This window comes from Leuresthes tenuis, unplaced genomic scaffold (genome assembly GCF_036924035.1).
Source record: "Leuresthes tenuis unplaced genomic scaffold, fLeuTen1.0.hap1 SCAF_6, whole genome shotgun sequence".
NCBI classification, from domain to species: domain Eukaryota; kingdom Metazoa; phylum Chordata; class Actinopteri; order Atheriniformes; family Atherinopsidae; genus Leuresthes; species Leuresthes tenuis.
Window position 1 is genome coordinate 7,560,677 of NW_027325360.1, and position 12,039 is coordinate 7,572,715.

The window sequence follows — 12,039 nt, forward strand, 5'->3', positions numbered from 1 at the left end:
TCCTTTGAAGCAAGTGTAAAATGCAAACTTATTGGAAGAAACCGCAGGTAGTAGTTGTGCCTAAAAGCAACGTGTTGCGGTGGAACCATTTCCACGACGGGTGAAAAGAAAATAGCTTGGCTTTATTCAGAGTGGTGTTTCTCCTCTAAGTAACAGTTTTTTTGTCCTTTAAGCAGAGTCGGATCTGAGATGTGTGGAACATTGTGTTTTCCAGCTGCGGACATGGCGGTTATTGTTATGATCAGATAGGGCTGTCCGTCTATCTTCTTGAAGAATTGATGAATGTCCTTCCGACAGTCTGGAAACAAGTGTCTGCGTAAACTAAAGCGTCATTATGGTCTTAAAACAGTACATTCAGGCTATTTTTATCGTTTAAAATAAACACATTTGACCTAAAGTATTATTTGAAAGTTCTGACTGTGCACATTTACATCCATAATGACAATGCACATGAAAGACAGCTCTTCCTTAGAAAGCAGTTTGCTGGGACAAGACATAAAGCAATGGGAGCAGGCTATACTTATCCATAGGCTTTATGAGGCAGCTCGACTGTCCATACAGATGTTGCACAGCAGTTCTGATGTCTGGAAACAGGCAGGAACTCTCCCCATCACCATCATCTTAAAGGACAGTGTACAAAGAGTTCACTAAAATGCTTCCTAACAGATTGGGATGCTGTGTCAAATATAAATAAAAAAAATTCAAACCACACGTCTTCTGAAACTTGAGATCTTGAACTTCAGGCGTGACGCAAGCAGCGCTTTTCCACAAAGTTTGGACGAGGGGCATCTGTGTGGTATCACCTGCTATTTTAGCAACATTTTGCAAGCATCTCGGATCTGCGGACACCAGCTGCGATAGTTTTGGAGGTAACGTGACATTCAGCTGCTCAGCAGTTCAGTGCCTCATCTGTTGTATTTCATTTTCATGATGTGTCAAACGTTGTCAGTAGGTGATAGGTCTGGGCCACTGTAGCACCCAGGCTCTATTTCTCTTTGGCATTATCTCACTGGAATAAACAGGACCTTCCCTGATAAAACATTATATCTATGTTTTGATGCTGTACAGTATGTACAAACCCGGTGTGTCATTCTGCATTAGTGGCGCCTTCACAGATGTGCGAGTTCCGTATGACGTGTGCAGATTTTCTCAGGTTTTCCTCTCCACCTCGGTCCAACTTTGCTGAGCTCCGGCTCGGAGGAGGCAGCAGTGTTTCTGGATCCTCTGTATGCGCTTCTCTTGGTTGGAGCTTTAAAGCTCCAGTGATGAAATGTGTTTACGGACACACACGTGTTCCCGACCTTTCAAACCTTTCAGTGAACAGTTTTCAGTCTCCTTCGTATACAGAGGTTTTTCCAGGCATTTTTAAGTGGGCTCCAGACTAACTCTCTCCTCTAGCAGCACTGTGTTCTCTGATCTCTTTTACAAGTGAAACTTGAATAAAAACGAAGGACATTAAATTCAGACCTCATCCTCTGATATAACCCCTTCATTTAAAATACTATAGAAAAGATCCGTTCATTATATAAAGTTTCATTAAAATGTGACCAGGATTAAAAAGAATGTCTTGAAATGTACAGTGTCACTGAGCTGCAGACCTGTTGAGTCCTTTAGATGTCGGAAGGAGGAGGAATTTTTGTTGTTCAGCACAGCATTCCTCATCCTATGGACATCAGGAATCTGGGAGTGCAGCGTGACAGGAGGGTTGCTCCCACGCCGTGTGATGGCGATGACGACAGCCTCATGTTTGCTCTGCATTCTCTGCTGCGTACACATGGCGCTGTGAATCTTTGTTTGGCACGATATGATTCGTTTAAGATTTACCAGTCAACTCGATTCGCTTTTATCAGTGTCCGGCATCTTTGAATTAGTATGTGACTGCACGTGGCCAGATGTTCATCAATGATCATGATAATCAGCCTTAAATCTCCTTTTTGTTTCAGACATTACAGTCTTCATTATGAAAAGCTGAATCTTCTCAGTGACCCGCCTCACTACTGTACATCCTATATGTCTCTGGAGTCCACGAATCCCATGTAATGGCTGTTTGACCAGCTTTAATTTGGCTGAACCTGATCTCTGAAAGGTGCCATAGATTTGGTGATTCTTGTCCCTTGTTTGAGCTGGAGAACAAAGCCGACATCCCCTCATTAATTCTTGACTGATCAGTTGTTCTGGCTGTGCTCAGCGAGGTAGCAGACCTTTGGTCTAACGAGGTCCCTCGTATTAGCTTTATTACCACAATTATGCATTTTTACGAGTCAGATTTACACACCACGCACGTTTTGTCTTGTTCATTATGTCCAGTAAGTTAATAAAATCCACAGTGAGTGCAGATGTCTGTTTTCAAGCGTCTTTTCAGCTGAGCTCTGTCTTCCTTTGCTTTGACACCCAAAACATCAGTGGTGTGAGCATAACATCGGAGCTGCATGTTTCCTCTTCTTCTTCTGCTGTTGCTTTGGTGTTTTACAGCACTTGACCCTTCACACCCTACACTTCCAAGACATTAGTGTGTGTTACTCCAAACGTGGTTTCTCGGTGGAGTAATGTTGCTGGATCAGCATAAATGCGGTTGTCTGCCAGGCCGACTGCACAGAAGAGAGAAGGAGCCGACTAATTTACAACACTGCACCCCCGTCATGTACGCTTCATCCCAGAAGTAATAAATATTGTCGCAGGGAATGTTCCATCTATCTCAAACCCCGGGAGATTTCGTGCTTCGGTCCTGGCGCTCGTTTAAAAGGAAAAATAATGCTTTTGTTAAAAATGCCGCCACCTTGATAAGAAGGTGCATTGTTCAGATTAATCTTCAACACAATACACCCTACACTGTAAACTCTCCCCCATTGTCTGATTTCATTATTCACTCAGACACAGAGGAAGGAGCGCAGGTGGGAACGTCTTGGCATCCTTATGATGACACTCTCTGTAGCTTTGTAATACTAATCCATCATCTGAGGAGAGCTAATTAATATTCGCTCACTCTTGCCTGGTGTCACTTTCTTCGGAGGGCTTGTGACATTTAAGCATCGTGACTTTGCCTCAGTGAGTTGGTCACATTTATTACAGATGATATCAGCCCGACTCGACTACAAAACCCCACTGTGTTGACTGAAATGGGCAAAAACAATCCATTCATCGGTGTTGTTTAATATGAGCTTTCAGAATCGCTGTGCACAACCTGTAGCAATTGCCTAGAGTATGTTCTTTCATCTTAATGTGCTCTGGCATCAGTCTTTACCTTTATAGTGTAATCTTTGAATATATCAGTGTTTTTCTACTCGTGCAGGTCAGGGTTTAAAGTTTCCATTCAGTGTATCATGTATTCGGGGTGTGTGTCATGTCTATATGAACGATCACGCAGCTGGGACACTCGGCATTCCTTCTGCAACACAGCTGCTGAAACAAAATCTGTTGTGAAACGCTTTCATTTCTTCCCATACATTGCTGTCCTGTTTGTCTCAGTTTGACTGAAGCTTTAAAGCTTACACTGTATGTAATTCTTCTACATCACCAGAGACTGTAACAACACACCAGAGGCTCAGAGTTATCCGGTTATAAAACCCTTGACCTCTGAGGTCATAAGATGATTTTTATTTCTGTTTTAGGTTAGTTTTCTAAATCTCCACGTGGGCTTTCTGGGTGTCAAACCAGACAATAAAAAGCTGTGATTAATGAACTGTTACCTTATTCGAATGTGGATGTGTGTTAAAGCATATTTAGCACCAATGATAGATACTTATCTCACTGAGTGTGAACTTTCCAGGCACAGCTGCGGAGTTTGGTGTCAGCGGCTTATGCGTTTGTTTGTGTGGCCGGTATCACTCATGCAGGGAGTTTTTTTGCTTTTGGATCTTATTTCTCAGCACTGCACACAAGCAGGTTGATTCTTCGCTACCACACTAACCAGGCAGCCCTAACCAGGAGGTAGAGCATTCAGAACTTCATCCAGCTCGTGGTTATTTTTTATCAGGTGCTGAAAAACTCATTAAGCGGCCCATGTTTTGCTGCTGGATTTTTTCTTTTGTCTCCACATAGAGATTACCCAGCGTTGACTCAGCTGGTGTCTCAGCTTTCACCTTTAACCCAGACCTTGTTGGTTGGCTGTAACCATCCGGGTCTGGAGGTGGATTCGAGGTACCAGTCAGCCTTTCACTGTCAACACCCTCGGCATTCAGAATGGGCAGATTGACACAAACCTTCCATACTTCTCTACAACATTTCTGTGAATAAAAAAACAAAGGAGAGGCACAGATGATATTTGAGCCGGTGTTCAGGTGTCCACCTGTTTGGCTGTTTGACAGAGCTGACTACTTTTCTTTCTATGCTCTACAGGGGAGCATTTTCAGTGGTGCGCAGATGTGTCAAGCTGAGCACAGGACAGGAGTATGCCGCTAAAATAATCAACACCAAAAAGTTATCTGCACGAGGTAAGCACCACTCATTTCAATGTTTCACCCTGTACTTCTAATTCAGTCATGACACAACGTATTCTGGAGTTCAGAGCCACGAGCTACCAGTTAAAAAACTGTCGCTTCATGTGCAAGATGAACTTGGAACCACACAACGATGACTAATTTGTTAATCCTTTTTGTGTCCGAGTGGTTATTCCCAAACTTACAGCGTAGACACTTATTTAAGCGTGTTTTTACATATCTTGACAACAAAACTGGTTCAGATGCATGTGGCCGCAAAGATAAAACACAGTATTGTGCTTTGGCCTCACAGTGGGGTCTCTCTAGATCAGGCTTATCTTTTCCAAACGCTGCCGCTTTTCCTGCTTCTGAGCTGCTGGACGGGAACACATCGTGTGACATCACTTCTTCCATCTCCAGCTCGTTGTTGCTGGGATGTCAACGCTTGCAAGCTAATCAGCGGCTCGCTCCTTAACACTGTACACTTTCCTCATCAGTGCACTGATGTTGGTGCTCCGCAAAAACTGCCAAGCCAAATATCATGAAACTTGGTGGAGAGGTGGTGCATGGACAGATATAAGTGCTGTGTATCAATTTAAGTGATAATATAGATCACACTGGCATCATAGAGCGTTTTTATCTGGTAACTTGGAGGCTTGGCATTCCAGCATGTACAATAACAGTCCGCCCCTCCAGAGTCGTGCATCCTCAGCAGGTAAAAAGTGAAAAAGTGAACGACCATATCTGTCACTGCTTCACTGTTTCATAGTCTGTTTCTCTGCAGACGTCTGCATGACCTCAAAGCTACACCAACTGACCAGACTGCCATGCAAAGCCATTAGCTTGTGCTCTGTAGATCATTAATGGTGGTGAACTTCACTTTATGTTGCTTTGTCGTCAGTGAATGTTCAGTCATGCATACATTTATCTGATCTGTGATTAGGGCATTAAAGGTGCCTACTTGGCTCCGGTTGCCATCAGAAATATGTTCTGCTTGCTCCAGATGACCTTGTGTGGAAGTGTGCACTTACCCTTACGACGAGCTGATGTCCTAAAATAAGGGCTACTGTGTGGTTCCACATAAGCTCAAAGTAATGCCACTTACATTTTTTGCTTATTGTGACACATTTACAACATTTTGATATTAATGACTGTGTGTTGTCTCTGAGTGCAATAAAGAAAATTTAATGAATATCTGACTTGAACTGAAATAATTAATCCGTTAAAAGAGTGACAGAGCAGCAATTTTGACAGTACTTTTTTAAAGGAACGCTTTCTTTAGCCAAAATTAATAACAAATGAGGCATTTCCAGCATGTGAAATGAAATATTTCAACTGGTTTTATAGGAAAACAAATGGATTTGATCTTTGAACTGTTGGGTGGACAAACAAAGCACTTTGAAGGGCTCAAATTGGCTTCTGGGAAATTAGTTTTGACGTGCCTATTTTCTGATTATGTACCAATCAAGGCTATAATCAGCAGTTGATTCAATGATGAAACATAATGATTATGATTGAAATTAAAATGTAAATCAGTCTGAGGTCTAATTGAATTTAACGTTACATTTTTCACTCTGCTGTAACATCCTGCCTCTGTAGCAGAGGTCAGTACCACTGCTTTCAGGGTTCTTTTCCACAAAGTAATCATTTTCTAATCCCCTTAAACCCTTTGATGTTAATTTCTTATCACTTTGATGGTAGAAAGTTATGATACTTCCTCTGTTTGAGGACCTGCTGACTCAGTAAATATCTCACTTGATTAAAAAGATCTCTTTAAAACCTTTATTAGGACGACATGCCGCTCGGCCAGTAATGGTCACAGAAAAAGTCAGGGCTGAATGCCACAGCCATGACAACCAGTCTAGCACCACGGTGGTCGCTATGCCTTTTTGCACCACCACTTGCGTGGTGTAAATCTCCTGATGCCCCCGCAGCCTCGTAACAAGAGACCCACAGCCACGGCCCTGCCAGGTGGAACCCCACCGTTACCCTGCCTCCACAAACACACAAACGGCCTGTGTGTGAAAACGTCGAGTGTGGTGGAAGAGGCATTTTTACAGGCATTAGAAGAAGGGCATCAATCTAGAATGTCTGCTCATCTGTTTGTCTCTTTGCGACCTCGCCTTTTAGCGCGTGCATTCATTTGCTCAGATGCCATTACTGCACGCAGACGGATTTATTCAAATATTCTCTGTATGATGTGAGGCAGGGTGGATTTTCAGGGCTGAACCTGCTTGATGCAGAAGTTAAGCGCAAAACGTAAGAAATGAGTGTGTGTAATAAACACTTTCAAATGGTGCGTTGATTCTGTAGAGTATGCAAACACGGTGTGAGATGAAGCGTTTCAGCATGCTGTTTCAGGCACAGCTTCTGTCTCTCCTAACATTTTGTGCAGTGGAAATTGCAGCAGGGCTCTCTGTATTTCAGATGTTAAAAGGTTTCTTGAGAATATTGAAGAAGCATTCTTATACTTTGGTCTGCATGTACTGTTACACTTAAATTGTTCCTTTCTCCCAATTTAATCCATCAATTTAAGTTCAGTTTGTTGCTGCCACAAACCATTTTTAGATTTTTTAGGTTGATGCTTTTCCACAAAAAAAACCAAGAGATTAGTGACGCATGATAGTGAATTTTTGTCGATCTCTTTATTAATTTCCCTTATTTTGCCTGAAAGATTCCATTTAGGTACAAGATCTGTTCTTCCAGGTTAAGATGGCAACATGAAATCAATTTCACGTAAAGGTTTCACATCTGTTCTGATGATATTTCTTCCAAATTCTCACAGATTACTGATACCAACCCAGATTTGTGATAATCAAGCCCCCTCTGCTGAGAAATCAACATGTTTTTATAATTGTTTGTAATCTGTTTGTAATCGGCCAAATTTGCAGAATGACCAAAAAAAGGAAAATGACTTTAATTTGCTTTTAAAAGATGCCATATTTGTCTTTATATAACATTTTAAACAGTACTTTAGACCCAACATCTCTTGCCACAGGTCGACTGTCATTACAGCGAGGAGATTTAAATGAGATTAATCCCATCCCAGATTATCCTGCTTCTGTTACGACTCTTAACAGTTAATTCCAGGCATTGAATTGATGAGCAGCCCACACAGAACGGAGGATTCACCTGTAGCTGTACATTTCTCTCTTTCCATCTGCTTTATAAGAGAGTGCAGCTCCTTGCAGCTTCCCACTGTATTTCCGAGCCACAGCATAATCTCCCTGCTCCAACATTTGATAGGAGGACTGATCCGACCTGGCTGGGTGGTGCATGAGGCCTTTGCTGCACCCCTGACTAATGGATGAGCCATGTTCTGTGAGACAGCAGAGCAATGTTAGAACCAGCAGAGCTGCTGCATACTACTTCCACTCCAGTCCTATTTATAGCTCCATGACCTATCTGACATGAGCGGCTACAGCCAGGTTTTATGGCAATCCCGCTGCCTTGCTGCCCTGCTTTGGAAGAGCGATTTCTTTTTGTGATATTTCTCAGACAACAGGTAAAGTTGTTGAGTTTAGAGACCTGGTTGCAGTAACTTAAGAGGAGCGTTTGTTTAAGACTGGCAGATGGAGGTGGTAGCTGAGGGGAGGGAGGGAGGAAGGGGTCATGCGAGAGAAGGCACCCCAGGCACTTGGCAGCTGAGGGCCATGCGCCTGTATGCCTACATGCCTTTAGCACGGGACTCTCATCTGACTCTGCGTCTCGTTCTCTGTGACACACACACACATACACACACATTCATCAGATATTCAGACCGCCGCAGCAGAAGAGCTGAGCCTGTAAAGTAGTCGGTAAACTAAACACTAAACTATATTGTACTCTATTTGCTTGAAGTCATGATGATTCCCACAATTCAAAAGTCACATTACCAAACATAGTCATCTATAAATGTATGAGTGAATGTAAGTATAGCCAGGCCTTTCCAGCCCCGCTCCCGCCCCCTCCTGTTTTTTTGCAGCCACCAAATGGTTAATGTCAATCCAACTCATGTCAACAGGAAATATAGGACAGGTCTGCTGGGCAAGGCTTGCAGCCAATCATAGCGCTTGTTTATTGGAAGGGATCTGCGGACGGGGGATGCCAGAGGTTCCTGTATGGCTTTGTAATCTATCATGATAGAGTAGCTGTGCTTGTGTTTGGTGTCTGAGATTCACCTGCAATGCAGTAGCAGTGGTCCGACCTGGTTTTGGTCTGCAGGCTATATGTCAATGTCAAATAACCAGGACAGATGTTGTCATGTTAAGGCTTAGTGCAATTAAGCCTTATTATGAAATCAAATCCCTTTCACTGTCATTACAGTTGTCAGTAAATCCTGTTGTGTTAGTAACGTTCATGACCAGTATGCAGTCTGTTTATACTCTGTCACTAGCCAAATTTAACTAAGTGAATTGGTATGAGGCTCCCATTGGAACAGTACGCAGTGGTTTATATGTTTCAGCTGGCAACAAGTTATTGAACCTGATGCAGTGAGGAGCTTCTCATTCCTTAAACAACTGTTCAAGAACTGTTCAATGCATTATTAAAACCCAAAAGCATGGTTGTGAACAAATGTTAGCAGAGGAAAAGCTTGAATATTTGGTGAAAATCAACAGTAGAACACACATCAAAGAGCATTATGACATGCACAATGCAAAGAGAACTCAGGGTATTGGGATTAAACAGCCGTGTAGTCTGCAGTAAAACCACTTATCCGTGAGACTGATTGGAAGAAAAAAAGGCTTTAAAAAGCTAAGGAGCATAAGATTTGGGTTCAAGAATGGAAAAAGGCGATGGGGCCTAAGAGTCCACCTCTATCCTGTCTCAGAGTGATGGATGTATCAGGAAGGAAGAGCGGCGGATGAAGCGCTGCACCCATCGTATCTCGTGCCGACTGTTTGTCTCAGCAGGTCAGGCCAAAACACGAGCTCAACTGAGTCCTTGAATATACTGAATGACCATTTTTGTCCATAAGTTGATTGTTTCTTCCCTCATGGCGACAAGTTCAGGATTCATCGGGCTGAAACTGTGAAAGAGTGGCTCGAGGAGCATGAGACATCATGTTTTAACACGGATTGGCTGCAAGAGTCCAGACTTTAACGCCGTTTAAGATCTTTGCCACATCCTGGAGAAGACTTGACGCAGAAGTCCGACTCTCCCGTCATCAGTACAAGACCTTGTTGAGAAATGAATGCAGCTCTGGACAGAAATGAGTGTTGTAACCTTCACAAGCTTTTTGAAACAATGCCTCAGTGAAAGCATGCTGTAACCAAAGTTAGAGGTGTGAAGTTTTAGTGTGTGACCTTTTTTTTTTCCTCCACTGTGCGCCAACATTAGAAACAGCTTTTAACTTTTATTGAACATGTTACGATCTGTTTTTTTTTATGGTTTACGTGAAGAAAGAAACTCAAAACCTTTAACGGGATTAGAGAGCTTTTTACTCCAGCTTTTACTAAAGCTCTTGTAGCCAACTTGGGCCTCGATGTGGTATCACAACAATTTACTTGTCTGTCTCTCCATTTCTGTTGTATTTATAGGAAGTGGGGAACAGTAAAACTGATCCTCCACATCTTCCAGCTGATAGGATTCATGTTAGTGTTAACAGTGGTTATATCTGGCTGTCTTTGTGGATGTCTTTTTACATCTCCTCCCCTCTTGAGACCTCAGTCCTCACTGGTGATGATTAACCCAAATATATTCCTCTCCTCAGTGCTGCTCTCTTCTTCTGCAGCACAAAGATTCCCACAGACTTCACCGAACGCTGTCCTTGGGTTATCTCAGTGCTGCTTATGTTCCTGTTTGCAACCTATCTCCTCCTGCTTGTCCTCTTTTCTCAACTTCCTCTCTCATCCCCCTCAGGATCAGCCCTTATCCTTCCTTTCTCCTTGCTCTCTTCTCATGCCTTATTTATCCTGCTGCAAAAGAAGCACAGGATTGGTGTATGACTGACCTGCTAAATTAATATTTGAAACATCATGCTCCACCAGCACTACACGTCGCCACAGTTCCTTACCGTAAGAACCACAGAGAGGAGATTTTAAACTGGATCTAATGCAGAATGTGTTGACGTGCAATTTTCATTTCAAAATATGATATAGAAACAGCATCAGACACTGAAAGTGTGACATTTGAATACATCATGAAAGATATTAGCTTGTCTTAAAGCTGGAGGAAATAGAAAAATATTTGCCTGCTTGAATTTAACATGACTTGGATTAAAAAGCACCTTTGAGAAGCAGAGTCTCTCAGAAGTAAAAGTTGGCAGAGGCTCTGCAATCTGCAAAAAACTGCGTCTTCAAACTATGGAGAAACGCTTCTTAACAGGAAACTGTGAAGCCTTTGAATGGGCCATCATCTACAGTAAATAATGTCATTAAAATATACTGATTGATCTGGAGACGTCAGCTGAAAATCAACACTGGAGATGTCTGTGATCTTTGGGCCATCAGGCAGCAGTGCATTAAATGCAGGCATGGTTCTGTCATGGAAATCACTGCATGGGCTCAGGAGCTGTTCCAGAAGTCATTGTCTGTGAACACAGTTCATCCACAAATGCAGGTTAAAGCCCTGTCATGCAAAGAAGAACCATATGTGAACAGGATCAGGAAGTGCTGTTGTCTTCTCTGGAAATGTCAACATTTCTCTGGAAGTCATGGACTACAGAGGAGAGGACCCATTGAGCTTATCATCAGTGCTGAGTTTAAAAGCTTGCATCACAGATGTAGCACATCTGGAAAGGCACCACCAGTTATGAAAGGAAGATTTGCTCCATCCAGACGATCTGCCATCAAATTCAAGATGAGTGGATATATTTCACGAACCGTGTCTCTACTTTTTCAGTCAAATCAGTCTGAATCCCCTTTTAAAAAGGAAAAAAATCAAGCTCCTCCCTTTTTTAGTCTGCAGGTTGCCGCTGTCTGTTTCAGAGCCCGTGTGTTTCTGTAAAGTAATAGCCATTTCTGGAAGTTGAAGGAAAGGTCTTCAGCAGCTGGTGAAACCTGTGGTTCTCTGCTACTGAATAACTCCATAGATGCTTAGCTCAGGAAGCTACCACAGATTTGGTGATTCTCCTCTCTGAGTGCTTGGGCACAAACTTGACAGCGCCTCTTTAATTCTGGGTTACTTACTTCGTCTAGCTGTACTGTTTGAGGTTGCAGCTGTTCGGTCAGGGTGAAAACAGCTAATGTGGTTCCATTACCAAAGCATTGGTCATCCACATCTTATCTATCTCCTGCTTTCAAGTAAGTTGATCAAATCTGATATGTATTCAGATGTCGGCTTTGGGAAAGACTTTTACTTTAACCACTTGTCCTTCTACCATATCTCCCATGACGATAACCCCCACACTGACCCCTCACTTCCAGTTTATGCTGTTCCAGTTATAAAGACTCATATGTGAGCTTTGCCTCGGGAAGGTGATCTGTCACTCATAAAAAAACACAACTCTTGCTTAATCTTCTTTAGATCTTGCCAGCTTGATAAATGACGTGAACAGAAAACATCACAGATGAGGCTGTAGCTCATCGTCAGTAAATTTTATGACGATTTCTGTCACCCAGTTTTCCAAAGTAAAGTAGCTTTTGCACAGGAAAGGTGTTTCATTTCAAACTCTGTAAAGAATGAGTGACAGTATAGCTAACGT

The 12,039-nt window shown here is 42.6% G+C and overlaps 1 protein-coding gene across 22 annotated transcripts in view; it reads left to right on the top strand.

Moving 5' to 3' along the window:
• camk2b1 (calcium/calmodulin-dependent protein kinase (CaM kinase) II beta 1) overlaps positions 1-12,039 on the top strand; it is a 61,564-nt gene that overhangs the window by 574 nt on the left and 48,951 nt on the right. For all 22 annotated transcript variants that reach the window (XM_072387380.1, XM_072387384.1, XM_072387387.1 and 19 more), the window contains exon 2: positions 4,336-4,430. In XM_072387380.1, coding sequence (XP_072243481.1) covers positions 4,336-4,430 — 95 coding nt within the window. The remainder of the gene's footprint in view (positions 1-4,335; positions 4,431-12,039) is intronic.